At 37.6% G+C, this 18,488-nt stretch overlaps 1 protein-coding gene across 1 annotated transcript; it reads right to left on the bottom strand.

The window, feature by feature from the left end:
- Positions 1 to 6,539: 6,539 nt before the first annotated feature.
- On the bottom strand, positions 6,540 to 16,668 carry LOC132363445 (olfactory receptor 2T27-like; the record flags this gene model as incomplete). Its single annotated transcript, XM_059919143.1, has 2 exons — positions 6,540 to 7,447; positions 16,650 to 16,668. Coding segments are annotated over 2 exons (927 nt in total), but the record flags the coding sequence as incomplete, so codon positions are not given.
- Between the last annotated feature and the right edge of the window lie 1,820 nt (positions 16,669 to 18,488).

Below are 18,488 nucleotides of genomic sequence, written 5' to 3'. Positions count from 1 at the left end.
TGGGAGTATGCACAATCCTATGAAAGCACATGGCCTTCAAGAATCCCAGAAGTATGTGAGAGCTTTTCAGAGTCTGCTATAGACATCTCATTCCCCATGTTTTCTTTTTAGGCTTTTTGGTTAGCCAGTTTTTACCCAATTATTATGTGTTGCTTTTGGCAGTCATGATGTTCCAACAATTGCCTTTGATTGTTTTTACCAAATGCCCCTGGGGCCTATTTGTACTGGATGAGTGCTGAGTCAGATCAAATATATATGGTCTTGCTAGTGGGGTCTTCCAGGGAATCAACAAACAGATTACATGATAATTCCCTGGGGATTGGTCTTTGGCGGCGATCCAGTGCTGTCCCACCCCTCTAGTTACTGCCCTGCTCCTGTTTTTCACCACTGCAGGTGTTGGTTTTCAAGGTTATAGCAAAACAGGAGAAGGGACAGTAAGAAATGACAAGTTAACAGGCCATAAAACTCACTGATTTAGTAAGATTCATTTTTTTTTTTCTTGAGTAAATGCTCCCCAGATTGCCTTTGTTTGATTTTCAGAATTCTGAAAAAGTTGATTCTGGAAAAATGTCCAGTGTTTTCATTGCTTTTATGAATATAAAATTTATTTTCAGAAGTCCTTACTCTGCCATTTTTGCTAATATTATTTTTGAAAAGGTGTTTTTGCTGCATATAGAACTCTAGGTTGACAAGTTTTTCTTTCTGTACTCTAAAGATATCTGTCTGTTGTCTCCTGGCTTGCATTGTTTTTTGATGTCTCTTGTAATTCTTATTCTCTTGGTTCTGTACAAAATGTGTCTTTTTCTCTCCAGGTGCTTTAAGACTGTCTCTTTATCACTGATTTTCAGCAATTTTATTATGCTGTACCTAGTAGTTTTCTTCATATTTCTTCCTGTTGCTTGGGGTTATTTGAGCTTCTTGGTTATGTAGGTTCATAGTTTTCATCAAATGTTTTGTTTAAACGTCGTGGTACTCTTCAGAACTGTCCTTGTTTCTTGAATGATAGATGAGGGGTGTTGGTGTGGGGGTGAATATAGCATCAAAGGGAAAAGGATGTTGTTTTTCTCTCTGTAGATGGGTGGTCTCTGAGATTTAACAGTGACTGGACAAGAGTAGGGGCTCAGCACTTGGGGGGAGTACTTGTGAGGACTGGGGAGGGTAAGTTATAAAAGTAACACAAAACCTGAAATCCAGAAACTTTCTAGTAGGGTATCTTCAGAAGTGAATTTTAAGAGGGCAGTGATTTCACAGAAGAAATGAAGAATCTCCTTCAAGGCATAGGTAGAGAGAGTGATGTGTTGGTAAATTAGCTCTCCAAAAAATAAAAGAAAAATCCCAAGACAAAACACACAAAAAGTCTTGGTTGGTAGTGTTTATCAGTTCCCATGGTCTAAATACTTCCACCATGGCCATTTGTAAGTTACCAGTGGTTTAACAACCAACTTGCAAAACTATTTAAAATTTAAGAGCTCTTGTGAGTCAGTATAAGCCAGCTCCAGAACACTGGTAGTGGAATATATGGCACAAACCATAAGTTTTAGGAAAAACAAGCCACTTCTAACATAGCACTCAGCAGGTATTTCACCCAGACCCTTGGAAGGGTGACAGCCATAGATCAGTCAGAAGACACAGAAGTCAAGAGGAAACATTTAGCAAATAAGATGTCATTGAACAACAAAAGCCCTTTTGTGAGTGCTTCGTATTCTTTAGAAGCTAGGGGCTGTTTGGAGGATGGCGGTGGATGATGCTAGGGCAGGGAAGAAGGCGCAGATTGCATGAAGGAGAATCAGGACTGTGTTTCCAGTGACAGAAGCAACGTGGAAAGAAGGTGAGTGGAAGTGAGGTAGCAAAGACGTCCTTAGAGAATAGTTCTGGAAAAGGAAGTCCTGTGTTAACTTTTATTCCCTTTCCTCATGTTTTAGCCGCAATTGATTTCACCTGAAAAATTACGAGAAGGAAAACCAGAGTGTGAGTTTTTATAAATTTTTGCAAAACTTTTCTATTTTGTTAATACAGACTTTTAACTTCTGACTCTACTTATTAGGTGTGTGCAGACGTGGCAACATTTTGAATGTGTGGAAGATTCCAATTCATTTATTGGTACTAAATAGCTACTTGGTTTGGTGAGCACAGAAACCTAGGATTGAGAGACTGTATTCTTGCCTGGATTACCCCAAGAATGTAATATTCTTGCACAATGCCTGGTTCACCCCAAGAACATAATAACATCTTTGATCTTAGTGAGAATGGTCCAGAAATGACCCAGGAGTCTCAGGTGCTCTGATAAGCAAACATAGGGATGAACTGAGTTGACAGTGCGGAAAACAGTCTACATTTGGGTTCATCCTTGGTGGGTGACTGTGCAGAATTACCAGCTATGACAGCAACTTGGCGGCTCTGTCACTCTAATTCAAGTGGCTTTGGTTTGCACTCTTGTTGCTGGTGTCAGATGGATTAAATCTGAGAAATTACAGTGTCAAATCTTTAGAATAAAGTCATCTAGACATTAAATTAGTGGAAATATATCTGCAGCCTCCCTACTTTCCTTCTTTCAGTGTCTCTCTGTTTCCTTCATTCTGAATCTTTGGCATTCGTTCTAGTTTTAAATTAATTCTTTGGTTCAAATTCTCTCTCACATTGATGGGTTTGGTTTCCCCATCTAAAATTTGTGTCATTGCATCTCTAGCATTGTATGAAATCTGCAAAATAAAGGATGCTGCAAGAAAAATTGGGGAGAACATAATGGTCACTCACAGAAAGGTCCTGTCCACAGTGGGGGAGGATGCTGTTTATCCTCCTTCCCTGAGATGATTCTGTATGCGGTTCACCACTGGGCAGCTGTAGCTGGAGTCATCGAGGCTTGGAGCACCATATATATATATATGCAGCATTAGAAAGTTAGCTCTTAGCATTTATGTTGCTTAGTGAGAACAGAGGGGGAGGGAGGATAGTTAAATCATAATCAAAATGGCTAATGAGGTAGAATCTAAATCATGAAGAGGAAAAAAAGATTCAAATAAGGGAACTGAGATTGTTGTGCTAGATCAATTGTTTAGAATTTAAGAATGACTTTACTATATTCAGTGATTCAATTTGGTTTGATAGTGAGGATGCTGGTCATCTAATTGTTCATTTCAGAGGAAAAGGGCAATAAGGGACCAGTGGCAATTTCAGTCATCTACAAAGAGTAATGTTTGTTTCAGTGAGGACTAAGTTTATTTTAGAAACTGTTAATACTTTCCCCTCCAAAGAAATTTCAATCTAAGAAAAGAGAAAAGTTGGTGTCCCATTCTGCCTTACCCCTATTCTGTCACAGGTCTTTTCTGAGTCTTTTTTTATCTTTTGAGGTATCTCATTCCTTTTCAGAACTTTATGGAATGAGACAACGATATCTCACTAGATAACCATCTTCCCTCTTCAGACATTTCTAGACAAAGTTTTCCAATTAGATCAGAACGAAGTGATTCCTAATATGTATAAAATAGATAAGTAATGAGAACCTGCTGTATAGCACAGGGAACTCTAATTCGCTGTATAGTAGGAACTAACACAACATTGTAAAACAACTATACCCCAATTAAAAAAAAAAAAAAGAAGTGGTTTCTGCCACATGGCTTTGCTCTCCATGGAGAGAGATTTTGATAGGGCAGTGGACTTTTCAGGGGCACTGGGACTGCTTTGTCTTTTTCCTAACTGGTTTGGTTATGCATCCCATTTATCAGAAGCCTGCTGATAAGGGGTGTGACATTGGCAATAGTGAGCAAATGGATGAGAGCTTTGCCTAGGGATTTTCTTTTCCCAGTCTTCCTCTTTTATTATCTTAAAAACAATATACTAAAACTTCATTTTGTTCTTGCATGGACGAAGAGGGTACTTATAGAACTTTGTGTGGACATTTATAAACCACTCCCTCTCGTGTCACTTAGTGTAATAATATAATGGTTATATCATAAAGACAACTAAAGTGCACCTTTATTGCCAGAAGTAGATAGGCTCAAACATGACAACTGATACCTGAATAAATGCTTATGGGCTGAAGCACGTGTCCTTGCTCAATCACTGTCAAAAATTTCTGGTTTATACCTTTCCCCTAACCCTCCCTGCTCTACATATTGATTGGTACATACATTTCTTCTTGTGCAGATAATTTATGTTAATCACTTATATGAAGAATGTCCTAAAACTTTGTTACTTATCCATTTTGTAGATCAAAACATTTCTTCCATATAATCCTCAACATATTTTGTATTTAAAAATAAATCATCTTTTTTTCCCAGAGATTTAGGGATAATTTATGGATACACCTTCTAATTCCTAGACCTTGGTTTTTTTCGTAGTCCAGGTAGGTTTCTTATTTCTCACTTTTCCTTCTGTATTTTAAATGACTTGTGTCTATAAATAGTTTTCCATTATGCTAATTCAGTCACCCAACCAAGTCAATTAAAATGTGATGGATTGTACTAGTAAATTATTAAATCCATTAGGTTCAACTGCAGTCCATTTATATTCATACTGTCAGATGTTAGGACAGTAATATTTCCACATTTATAGATTCAGCTACGTTTGCTCTATTTTCCCCTCTGCTGAAATGTGAATGTTTATTCCTATTACATTACATGGCAGAAAGTCACTAGAAAGGTAAAAAATTCAAATTCATTTTATGATATAAATTTGTAGATAACTGTCCATTATGTATTCTTAAAAATAAAGTCTTAATATAGATTCTTTCTGCTAATGGGGAAAACTTCATGAAATATTTAAAATGTTATGTAGAAGAAAAGTAGAGTAATTAAATTTATTTTATTTTATTTTATTTATTTTTATTGAACTGTAGTTGATTTACAATATTGTGTTAGTTTCAGGTTTAGAGCAAAGTGATTCACTATATTTTTTTTTTTCAAAAAATATATATTTTTCAGATTCTTTTCCATTATAGGTTTTTTTTTTTTTATTTTTTTTTTATTTTTGGCTGTGTTGGGTCTTCCTTTTCTGTGCGAGGGCTTTCTCTAGCTGTGGCAAGCGGGGGCCACTCTTCATCATGGTGCGCGGGCCTCTCACTATCGCGGACTCTCTTGTTGCGGAGCACAGGCTCCAAACGCACAGGCTCAGTAGTTGTGGCTCACGGGCCTAGCCGCTCCGCGGCACGTGGGATCTTCCCGGACCGGGGCACGAACCCGTGTCCCCTGCATTGGCAGGCGGATTCCCAACCACTGCGCCACCAGGGAAGCCCTCCATTATAGGTTATTACAAGATTAAAATAGAGTAATTTTTTTTTCACTTAGCAATTCTTCTATGAATTTATTCTCCAGATATAGCTGCACATTTTCAAAATGATACATGTATAGGTTATTCAAGCAGCATTCTTTGTAATAGTAAAAGCTTGGAAACAACCTAAATGTCCATTAATAGAGGATTGGTGAAATAAATTATGAACATCTACACAGTGGAATACTATACAGCCACAAAAAAGGAATGAGGAAGATCATTTAAATGAATAAGGCAGGTGTAGAAAAATATATATAGTATAATACCATTTGTATAAAAGGGGGAATATAGACATTAGGTGAATAGGGGTGTTTAGGCTTTTCCTATTCCTAGTAAAATAGAGTAATTTAATTGGATTTTTGTTTGGGTCTATAATTTAGTCCTTTCATTTTAAAGATTTGACACCAAGAACTCAACTCAGTTTTTTTTTTTTTTTTATTAATTAATTTATTTATTTTTGGCTGTGTTGGGTCTTCGTTTCTGCGCGAGGGCTTTCTCTAGTTGCGGCAAGCGGGGGCCACTCTTCATTGCGGTGCGCGGGCCTCTCACTGTCGCGGCCTCTCTTGTTGTGGAGCACAGGCTCCAGACGCGCAGGCTCAGTAGTTGTGGCTCACGGGCCCAGTTGCTCTGCGGCATGTGGGATCTTCCCAGACCAGGGCTCGAGCCCATGTCCCCTGCATTGGCAGGCGGATTCTCAACCACTGCACCACCAGGGAAGCCCTCAACTCAGTTTTTATCTTCACTTAAGGGTCTTTTGGAAGCTGGAGCATTTCTGGACTTTCAGTCATGGTTGGCCTCTTTCAAAGACTGAAATAGATTCACATTTCCTTTGTAGTTGAATAAAGCTTCATTGATTCAGTTCTCTTGGTGAAACTTCATCATCATTACCATCACTACTTCTACCACTTCAGCTACCACCACTCCAAGTACACCATTTACTACCACCGTCATCACCACTGTCACCACTACCAACACCAACACCACCCTTATCACCACCACAATCACTGCCACCACTACCACCATCATCATCATCAGTCCTGGAGTACCTAACTCCTGGAGATTCACAATTTGAGAATGTGGGCCTGAAATTCTCAAGGAAGCATGAAGAAGATAAACACGTTTCACCAATTTTATGTATATATGAACTGAAACCATGGAGTCAGTGGTCCCTTTGCAATTTCAAGTATGAAAAGACTAGCGCTGAAATGGAATCTAAGCAATGCTGTTTTAGAGTGAAATAGAGCTAGCAATTAATGTGCATCATATATTTGTATCTAATTTGAGGTTAGGCAGCGTCCCAACACCTTTTTCAAAGCACACACCACCTCCTTGTTCCTCAGACTGTATATGAGGGGGTTCATCATAGGGGTGAGGATGGCACCAAGCATAAAAAGAACCTCATCCAGCTTGGGACTGTGGTAAGAACTAGGCCTCATGTAGACCAGCATGGCTGGACCAAAGTAGAGAATCACTACAGTCAGGTGGGAGGAACAGGTGGCCAGGGCTTTGTTCCTACCCTCAGGGGAGTTCATGCGGAGGACAGCAAGGAAGATGAGAGCATAAGAGGACAAGATGAAGGACAAGGGGATGAAGAGCACCATGATGGTTGTCGTCACCACAGCCTTCTCATAGGCAGAGACGTCTTCACAGGCCAATTTTAGAATGGCCATGACCTCACAGAGGAAATGAGAAATCTCTCTGGAACCACAGATGGGGAAATGCATGGTGTAGGCCGTGTGTGCAAGTGATGTAAGGGTGCCCCCAACCCAGGAGATGGCAGCCATCTGCAGACAGACCTTCTGGCTCATGATGAGGGCGTATCTCAGAGGGTTGCAGATGGCCACATACCGGTCATAGGACATGAGGGTGATGAGGATGCTCTCAGCAATTCCTAGAGTCAGGAAGAAGAAGATCTGAGTCCCACAGGCCACTCGTGATATGTTTCTCCTCCCGGAGAAGAAGTCAGTTGCCATCTTGGGTACTGTGCTAGAGATTAACATCATGTCCATGAGAGCCAGTTGGCTGAGCAGGAAGTACATGGGTGTGTGGAGGTGAGAATCCACCCAGATCAGGAGAATAAGGATGGAGTTTGTGGTGAGAGCCACAGTGTAGATCAGGAGGATGGCAGAAACAAGGAAGTTGACATGTTTCATACCAGGGAAGAGGCCCAAGAGGATGAAATCTGTATTTGGAGACTCATTCCTTTTATCCATGTCTCTGCCTTGTTAGAATTAATCAACCCTGGGAAAAAACCAGAGGTGTAGAACTCATGAAGATTTATTGGATTCTGTTCCTAAGCTCTTTCCTTTTTAATCCTTATTAAAGTGTCAGCAGACCATGATACTTATGCAAATGACAGCATTTTAGCCAATTTCTTGGTTAGGTAGGCTCTCTTAAGTCCCCACCTATCTCCTTTACTCACAGAGCAAATTGCCACCACCGGGAACAGTTAACGTTCAGCCTACATCTAGTACATAGTAGTAGCTCAGACCCAATACTACCACCTCCCCTCCTTCCCACCTCATTGCTCAGTGACTCCTTTCCCCCCTCCTCTTTATGCAGTCTCACTCCCCTACTTGAACCTTTGAAAAGTTTATGACATTTGTTCCACCCTCACTCAATCACACGTTTTTCCATCCTACTCTGTGCCAGACACCATGCTAAGTCTCAGAGAGACAAAGATGAATAAAGTATAATTTCTGATGCCAAAGACCTTTAGCCTTATTGAAGAAGGTGACCAGTGAAAAGTACATACGAAAAATATATGAAAGATATGATCAGTATAATGGAAGAATATACATGATACATTGTACAATGGAGATGCAAACTATTCTTCATTTTCAAAAGCTAGAGGAATTACATGATGGCAAAGTCTAACCTCACACAACCTTTAACCTGAACCATCAAATTTAAGACTTAGCATCGTGGAATTGTAGGCATTTAGAAAGGAAGGGTGTTTCAGAGATTATCTAGCCCAGAATAATGGCTTGTCCAAGGTCACATCATTACTTAACGTTGAAGAGAAATGACTAAAACTCACGCCCTGGCTCTTTTTTTTAAATCACAGGCTGCTTTCAAATCCTCATAAAGTATATTAATGGTAGCACTTTTATTACATATAGCCTTGTATTGTTCTGTGGTACATTTAATAGGATACGTCTAGCTCCCAGAACAGATAATCTTCCAAATCTCTGTGGCTTAAGGTAATAGACATGTATTTGTCATAAGATGAAGTCCAAAATAGGCATCATTGTTAGGCAGATAGCTCTCCTCTGAGTGACATTTCTGGGACCCAGACTCCTGCCATTTTGTTGTTTACCATCTTCAACACGGACTTCTAAGGTCATTCTGTTCCTCTGTACCAAGCAGGCAGCACGCAAGATGTGGAAGTGTTAATGGGCCGAGCTAAAAGTGCTGCATGAGCCCTCTCCTAATATTTGGATATAGTCACATAGCCATACCTCACTTTAGGACAGGCTGGGAAGTGTTTCTAGCTTGATTAACAGAGAGAACAGAAATAGGTTTGGCAAACAGCTGCCGGTCCCTGTCACTTCTAAATTACTTTGTGTTTGCACAAGGCCTATAAGCTGGTTCATAGTGGGAATAGTGTTTTGCATTCCTTTACCACTTTACTTGCCCACAATGGTGGTGCTATCAGTACTCATTGAATTGAATGGAGCATAACTTTCTAGTCACTCAGGAGAGAAGTTCTTCATTCCCCTTCCATGGTCCCAATGCTTGGCCCTTTCAAAATAGTTGTGATCTTTCTTTGGAGCCTGAATTAGTTATCTATTGCTGCATAATAATTATCCCAAGATAGAACAACACACGTTTATTACCTTACAGCTCTTCCAATAGCAATCTGAGTGAGGCTCAGCTGGTGCCCCTGCCTAAAGATCTCTGACAAGATTATAATCAAAGTGCTGGCTGGTGCTACAGTTTCATCTGAATTCTCAACTGCGGGGAAGATCTGCTTCCAAGCTCACTCAGGTGTTGTTGTCAGGGTTCATTTCAGCCCCCCTGGGCTTTTGGACTGAGGGGCCGCAATTCCTTGCTGGCTGTTGTCTGGGAGCCTCCCTCAGTTCCTTGCCTTTCCGTGGGGCAGCTCACACTATGGTAGCTTCCTTTAAGAAAGAGGGGAGGGAGAGGGAAGAGGGAGAGAGATAGAGAGTGAGAGCAAGATGGAACTCACAGTCTTTTTGTAACCTAGTATCAGAAGTAATAAGGTCCAGCCCTTCGTCAAGGGCAGAATACAGAATACGGTATGAATACTGGCAGGCAAGGATCATTGGGGTTGTGGTTGCCTATAGCAAAGATTCTTTAAGTTTATTGTATATTTGTAGAACCTTTGAATTTTAGAGTTAGAAGGTACCTTAGCAAAATCTACTTCAGTCTTATGCCCAGTCATTTTTATCTCCCCGTTATTTTGGTGATGAAGAATTTACAGTTCAGAAAAGTTAAATGGTTAGTCCCATATCACCCAGCTAGTTAACAAGGAAGGAACTATACCCAGGTCTACTATTATCTTGACTTTCCTGACTAGCAGGACGTTACTATAAATTATTTCTTATTTTCTACTTATTTACATTAGTTATTTTACTTCTAGAACCCTTAAGGAACAACCAAAGATGCTCTACATTAGTGTAAAATTCACTCTCATGGGTAAGAATGGTGAAAAAGTGTTTAGAAAGCTGTGAAAAAAACAAATTTTAACTTCCAAATTATTAGTTCATTATAGTTTATATGTGGATTTTTATCATCTAGTACACACCCTAAATATCAATGTATTTCAACTTTTATATTTATATTCAACTATATTTATTCAATTTATATTTATTTATATTCAATTTCAATATTTATAAATTTCATTTATGCATAAAACTTTTAAAATGCCTACCCATTTAAAAGATACTCATATTTAGCCCTTATGTCTTGAATGAAGATCTGTAAATAGATGTGCCAATATATTCTGGGTTATTTTCATACCTTGACAGATTGAGTGTTCTGATAACTGTCTTATTTATAATTGTTAGGTAAATGAATCATTTCAGTTGGACTGCAAAGTGATGTGACCAGCAGAACCAGATTAGAAGAATCAGTCATGGTTGTTGCATTTTATGGTAGATTCCACTACTTTATATAAACCCAAGTTATTAAGCATAATAGCCTGCTCTGCAACTTTTCTTTTTCTGGGTCTTAACCCTTGTATTGTCACATGTGTAGACTCATACCTTTGCTTCCCACAGCTTGCAGCCCTGAACAAAGTAGTAAAACAAGTTAATTTCTCAGAGTGAAATGTGCTCACCCTTAGCATCTCTGGTGAGTTCACGTGCCAGTGAATTCTTTGGTTGATGATATGACAGGGGACATTCATCCCGAGATCTGTCCCATTTTCAACATTGCATTGTTGTGAATTACTTTCTTTTTATCCTGGAAGGACTAATGCCCCCTTACTCTGACACCCTTTCTCTGATTAAATATCTCTAGCAAAAGATCTGGTAAATGCATGCCCTATGATATAACAGCCTGTCCTCTGTGAGGATGCACTGAGTTCCACAGGACATACATTCAGGAGTCAAAGACACGGACCCTTGAAGGAGTCATTCTGGCCTCAGGAACCAACTGGCAGAGATGCAGAGAGTGGGGACATTCCTGGCACACTTTCACGCATGCATGCAGCAAAATCAGTATCCCTTCTCTCATCTATTGATTCTCCTTTATCCACACACCTATTGACTTCAAGTCCACATGCCACTTAAAGTCACACGTTTAGTCTCCAAAGAGCATCTCAATCTTCCTTTCTCTCATTTAAAATTTTACCCTTCCACTCACTATTCCTCTCTACTTCCTTTTCTCAGTTAACTGCCAACCCTGTTAATTCTTTTTTTCTATGCTTCTCTACAGAACTACCCCAGGACCACACACTGTTTCTTCCCTTTCACCTTCCCTTTAAGAGGGAAATCAAACTCTAACTACTCTGATGGTTGCCAAAGGAGAGGAAAATATATTTTAACAGAAAATATGTCAGTGGTGTACAGAGATGGGCTTTGTTATTTCCTTATTAGTTATTGACTAAACAATCATGATGGATGGAACATTCTTTCCTTTACAGAACATTACATGGTTAGAGGAACCCATAATTCACAGTCATTTCTGAGAGGTTTTTTTAAAGTAAGTATTCTAAATATTATCACTCTGAAATTTCTTCGATATCACTTTCAAGTCAATTAATCACTAGGAAAAATAAGACACAGTTTTCTTCTTTTTTCTGGTTTAAAGGCAGTGTTTTTAACAGGCAACTCACAATGATACAAAAACATTTTGTAGATTCTAATCTGAAACTTTGGATTTGTTTGTGAAACATTTTTTATCTTAGTCAAAAGAATAGATTTCTGAAGCGAGATGAAACTGCTTATGACATGTTAAATACAAGCAAGGTAAATGTTATGTCATAAAGTAGACTACTTTCCTTTTTTCCTTCATCTTACCTTAGTTTCCTAGTTGAATCCATGAATACACAGTTTGACAGCCTATTTATTTCTTCACTTTTGTCCATTTTCTGCCAGGCAGACAGAACTATTTTTTGTTGTCATCCATACAGGAAAATCCAGAAATTGTTAGTCAGGTAGGTTTTTTATGCTCAGGAAGTTCTCCCTGATTTTGGACTTCAACCAGCTAATGGGAGCTAAGAACGGGAGTTCTCTGCCATGTCAAGTACCATCAACTGCCCTTTGTATGTTGTCTTTTCCCAAAGGACCCAGTGAGATCAGACTCCCTGGATCCCTGTAGACCCTTCTGTTGCCCTGGTGCCTGCTCTGGGCTCTGCTCAGAATGAGTTGTGCATGGGAGTTGTGGGAGGGGTCTGTTACTGAGATCCACAAGTTTCTGCTTTGAAGTTGAAACAGCAAATTTTACTTGTTCTGGAATTTAGATTTGACATAAATGATTTCACTTACATTATGTCACATAATCCTCAAGAGCACAATGTGAGGTGGAGACAATATGTGTTATCATCACAACAAGGGAACTTGGCTCCCTTGTCAAGTATTAGTTGACCATATAACAGAGGTTTAATTCTGGGCTCTTTATTCTGCTCTATGGTGTATATATCTATTTTAATGCTAGCACCACACCATTTTTATAGCTATAGCTATGAAGCATAGTTTTAAATCAGGGAGAGTGATACATCTGAAATTGTTCTTTCTCAGAGATGTTTGGGTGTTCAGTGCCTTTTTCAAGAGTATTTTTTCTATTTCTGTAAAAAATGCCATTGAAATTATAGTACAGATTGCATTGAATGTATAGATGGCTCTGGGTACTCTGAATATTTTAATAATATTAATTCCTATAATCCATGAATACAGGATATCTTTCCATTTGTTTGTGTCTTCTTCAATTTCTTTTATCAAAATCATGTCATTTTGATTGTATAGATCTTTCACGTTTTGATTAAATTTATTCCTAAGTAGTTTATTCTTTTGGGTTCTATTGTGAATGGGATGGTTTTCTTTATTTCTTCATCCAGTGTTTTATTGTTAGTCTTTAGAAACAACAACAACAACAAAAAACAATTTCTGTATGTTGACCTTATATCTTGCAACTTTACTGAATTTGTTGATTAATTCCAAGAGTGTTTTGGCTAAGTCTTTAGGATTTTCAATGTATATCATATCACCTGCAAGTAAATAAAATTTTACTTCTGTCTTTTTGATTTGGATGACTTTTATTTCTTTATCTTTTGTGGTTGCTCTAGGTAGGACTTCCAGTACTATGTTGAATAAGATTGGCGAGAGTAGGCATACTTGTCTTATTCCTGGTCTTAGAGGAAAAGTTTTCAAACTTTCACCATTGAGTATGATGTTAGCTGTGGATTTGTCTTTTATGGCCTTTACTATATTGAAGTATATTCTTTCTGTACCCAAATTGTTGAAGATTTTTTCATGAAAAAAATGTTGCATTTTTTCATGATTTTTCTGCACCTATTGAGATGATTCTATGATTTTTATTTTTTATTCTATTAACGTGATGTATCACATTTATTGATTTGTTTATGTTGAACCATCCTTGTATCCCAGGATTCAATCACATTTGATCACGGAGTATGATCCTTTTCATGTGTTGTTTAATTTGTTTCGCTAATATTTTGTTGATTTTTTATACCTATATTCATCAGGGATATTGGTTTATAATTTTCTTTTTTGTAGTGTCTTATCTGGTTTTGGTTTCAGGGTAACTCTGGTATTATAAAATTAGTTTGAGAGTGTTTCATCCACTTCAGTTTTTTGGAAGAGTTTGGGAAGAATTGACATTAATTCTTCTTTAAGCATTTGGTAGAATTAACCAGTGAAAGCATCTGGTTCTGGGCTTATCTGTGTTGGGAGGTTTTTGATTACTGATTCAGTCTCTTTACACATTACTGGTCTGTTCTGATTTTGAATTTCTTCTTGATTCAGTCTTGGTAGGTTGTATATTTCTGGAAATTTATCCATTTCTTGTAGGTTATTTAATTTGTTGACAAACAATTGTTCATAGGAGCCTATTAGGATCATCTGTATTTTTGTGTTATCGATGGTAACACCCCCTTTGTTATTTCTGATTTTATTTTTTTAGGTATTCTTCTTTTTTCTTAGTCTAGCTAAAGATTAGTCAATTTTGTTTATCTTTTCCAAAAAAAGCCAGCTATTAGTTTCACTGATCTTTTATACTGGTTTTCTGATCTTTATATTATTTATTCCTGCTCTGATCTTTATTTTTTCCATCTGCTAAATTTGGGCTTAGTTTGTTTTTTTAGTTCCTTGAGGCCTAAAATTTGGTTTTTTATTTGACTTTTTTTTTTCTTAATATATGCATTTATAGCTATAACTTCCTTCTAAGAATAGTTTTGCAGCATCTCAAAGGTTTTGGTGTGTGTGTTTCCATTTTCATTTGTTTAATAATATTTCATAATTTCTCTTTTGATTTCTTTGATCCATTAGTTGTTCAGGAGTATTTGTTAAGTTTCCACATGTTGTAAATTTTCCAGCCTTTCTCTTCTTGTTGATTACTGCCCACATACCATTGTTGTTGGAAAAGATACTTGATATGGTTTCAATTTTCTTAAATTTGCTAAGGCTTTTTTTGTGGCCTATCATATAATTTATCCTGATGTACTTAAGAAGAATGTGTAATCTGATGCTGTTGGATGAAACGTCCTATATATGTCTGTTAAATCAACTTAGTCTAAAGTGCGGTTGAATTCCAATGTTTTCTTACTAATTTTCTCTCTGGATGACCTACCTATTGTGGAAAGTGGATATTGAAGTCCCTTATTATTGTGTTGTAGTCTATTTCTGCCTTTAGATTTGTTAGTATGTGTTTAATATATTTAGGTGCTCTGATGTTGGGTGCATATATATTTATGATTGTTATATCTTCTTGATGTATTGACCCTTTATCATTATACAGTGACCTTCTTGCTTTCTTGTTACTGTTTCGGGCTTAAAGTCTATTTTGTCTGATATAAGTATGGCTACTCCCACGTTATTTCGTTTGCCACTTGCATAAAATAGCTTCTTTCATTCCTTCACTTTAAGCCTATGTGTGTCTTTAGTGAATTGAGACCTTTTTAGGCAGCATGAAGTTGGGTCTTTTCCTTCCAGCCTCTCTGTGCCCTTTGATTGGGAAGAAATTAAATTTCTAGTTAAAAATATTCCAACTAAGAAAAGTCCAATTCATGAGGACTTCACTCCTGAATTTTAATAAATAACTAAGGAAGAAATTATATCAATTCTAGATAAAGTGCTTCAGAAAATTTTAAAAGATGGACTGGTTCCTAAATCATTCTATGAGGTTACTATTATCCTGATACCAACTCCAGACAAAGATGTTATAAGAAAATAAATATGTAGACTAATATCCCTCATGAACATAGATACAGAAATTCTAAAACTTTACAAAATCACATCCAATAGTATATAAAAAGGAAAATATATCATGAACAACAGTGTTAACAATCAAAAATCAGGTGATGATTTTCACCATATTAATTAACAAAAAAAGAAAGACAAACATGATTATATCAATAGACACAGAAAAAGCATTTGACAAAAGCCAACATCCATTCCTGAATTAAAAAATAAATAAATAAATAAACTCTCCCAAGACTAGGAATAGAAGAGGACTTCCTCAAACTAAAAATGGACATTTATGAAAAACCTACAACTAACATCACACATAATGATAAAAGACTGAATGCTTTCTCACTAAGATCAGAAGAAATACAAGGATGTCTGCTCCTGGCACTTCTATTCAACATGGTACTGGAGGTTCTGGCAGTGCAATCAGGCAAAAAAGGAAATAAAAGGCATCCAGATTAGATATATGGACAACTGAATTTAACAAAGGTTCAAAGGGAAGTCACTGGATAAGGTGCTGCAACAGTTGGATATTTATATAAAAAAATTAATTTACATCCATATACAAAACTAACCATATTCAAAAATTATCTCTAAATGTAAAACCTAAGCCTATAAAACTTCTAGATGTGTTCATAGGAGAAAATCTTTTTTTTTTTTTAATCATCTTTATTGAAGTATAATTGCTTCACAATGGTGTGTTAGTTTCTGCTTTATAACAAAGTGAGTCAGCTACAGATATACACACGTTCCCATATCTCCTCCCTCCCGCATCTTCCTCCCTCCCACCCTCCCCATCCCACCCCTCCAGGTGGTCACAAAGAAACGTGCTGATCTCCCTGTGCTATGCGGCTGCTTCCCACTAGCTAGCTATTTTACATTTGGTAGTGTATATATGTCCATGACCCTCTCTCACCGTGTCACATCTCACTCCTCCCGCGCCCCATATCCTCAAGTCCATTCTTTAGTAGGTCTGTGTCTTTATTCCCATCTTGCCAATAGGTTCTTCATGGCCTTTTCTTTTTTTCTTAGATTCCATATATATGTGTTAGCATACTGTATTTGTTTTTCTCTTTCTGACTTACTTCACTCTGTATGACAGACTCTAACTCCATCCACCTCATTACAAATACCTCCATTTCATTTCTTTTTATGGCTGAGTAATATTCCATTGTATATATGTGCCACATCTTCTTTATCCATTCATCTGTTGATGGACACTTAGGTTGCTTCCATGTCCTGGCTATTGTAAATAGAGCTGCAATGAACATTTTGGTACATGACTCTTTTTGAATTATGGTTCTCTCAGGGTATATGCCCAGTAGTGGGATTGCTGGGTCGTATGGTAGTTCTATTTTTACTTTTTTAAGGAACCTCCATACTGTTCTCCATAGTGCCTGTCAATTTACATTCCCACCAACAGTGCAAGAGTGTTCCCTTTTCTCCACACCCTCTCCAGCATTTATTGTTTCTAGATTTTTTGATGATGGCCATTCTGACCGGTGTGAGATGATACCTCATTGTAGTTTTGATTTGCATTTCTCTAATGATTAATGATGTTGAGCATTCTTTCATGTGTCTGTTGGCCATCTGTATATATTCTTTGGAGAAATGTCTATTTAGGTCTTCTGCCCATTTTTGGATTGGGTTGTTTGTTTTTTTGCTATTGAGCTGCATGAGCTGCTTGTAAATCTTGGAGATTAATCCTTTGTCAGTTGCTTCATTTGCAAATATTTTCTCCCATTCTGAGGGTTGTCTTTTGTTCTTGTTTATAGTTTCCTTTGCTGTGCAAAAGCTTTTAAGTTTCATTAGGTCCCATTTGTTTATTTGTGTTCTTATTTCCATTTCTCTAGGAGCTGGGTCAAAAAGGATTTTGCTGTGATTTATGTCATAGAGTGTTCTGCGTATGTTTTCCTCTAAGAGTTTCATAGTGTCTGGCCTTACACTTAGGTCTTTAATCCATTTTGAGTTTATTTTTGTGTATGGTGTCAGGGAGTGTTCTAATTTCATACTTTTACATGTACCTGTCCAATTTTCCCAGCACCACTTATTGAAGAGGCTGTCTTTTCTCCACTGTATATGCTTGCCTCCTTTATCAAAGATAAGTTGACCATATGTGCGTGGGTTTATCTCTGGGCTTTCTATCCTGTTCCATTGATCTATATTTCTGTTTTTGTGCCAGTACCAAACTGTCTTGATCACTGTAGCTTTGTAATATAGTCTGAAGTCAGGGAGCCTGATTCCTCCAGCTCCATTTTTCGTTCTCAAGATTGCTTTGGCTATTCGGGGTCTTTTGTGTCTCCATACAAATTGTGAAATTTTTTGTTCTAGTTCTGTGAAAAATGCCAGTGGTAGTTTGATAGGGATTGCATTGAATCTGTAGATTGCTTTGGGTAGTAGAGTCATTTTCACAATGTTGATTCTTCAAATCCAAGAACATGGTATATCTCTCCATCTATTTGTATCATCTTTAATTTCTTTCATCAGTGTCTTATAATAGTGGTGAGAGTGGGCAACCTTGTCTTGTTCCTGATCTTAGTGGAAATGGTTTCAGTTTTTCACCATTGAGGACAATGTTGGCTGTGGGTTTGTCATATATGGCCTTTATTATGTTGAGGAAAGTTCCCTCTATGCCTACTTTCTGTAGGGCTTTTATCATAAATGGGTGTTGAATTTTGTCGAAAGCTTTCTCTGCATCTATTGAGATGATCATATGGTTTTTCTCCTTCAATTTGTTAATATGATGTATCACGTTGATTGATTTGCGTATATTGAAGAGTCCTTGCATTCCTGGAATAAACCCCACTTGATCATGGTGTATAATCCTTTTAATGTGCTGTTGGATTCTGTTTGCTAGTATTTTGTTGAGGATTTTTGCATCTATGTTCATCAGTGATATTGGCCTGTAGTTTTCTTTCTTTGTGACATCTTTGTCTGGTTTTGGTATCAGGGTGATAGTGGCCTCGTAGAATGAGTTGGGGAGTGTTCCTCCCTCTGCAATATTTTGGAAGAGTTTGAGAAGGATAGGTGTTAACTCTTCTCTAAACGTTTGATAGAATTCGCCAGTGAAGCCATCTGGTCCTGGGCTTTTGTTTGTTGGAAGATTTTTAACCACAGTTTCAATTTCAGTGCTTGTGATTGGTCTGTTCATATTTTCTATTTCTTCCTGGTTCAGTCTCGGCAGTTTGTGCATTTCTAAGAATCTGTCCATTTCTTCCAGGTTGTCCATTTTATTGGCATAGAGTTGCTTGTAGTAATCTCTCATGATCGTTTGTATTTCTGCAGTGTCAGTGGTTACTTCTCCTTTTTCATTTCTAATTCTATTGATTT

This window comes from Balaenoptera ricei, chromosome 3 (assembly GCF_028023285.1).
Source record: "Balaenoptera ricei isolate mBalRic1 chromosome 3, mBalRic1.hap2, whole genome shotgun sequence".
NCBI classification, from domain to species: domain Eukaryota; kingdom Metazoa; phylum Chordata; class Mammalia; order Artiodactyla; family Balaenopteridae; genus Balaenoptera; species Balaenoptera ricei.
Note: the sequence above shows the minus strand (reverse complement) of the source record. Positions and strands in the feature narration are given on the sequence as shown.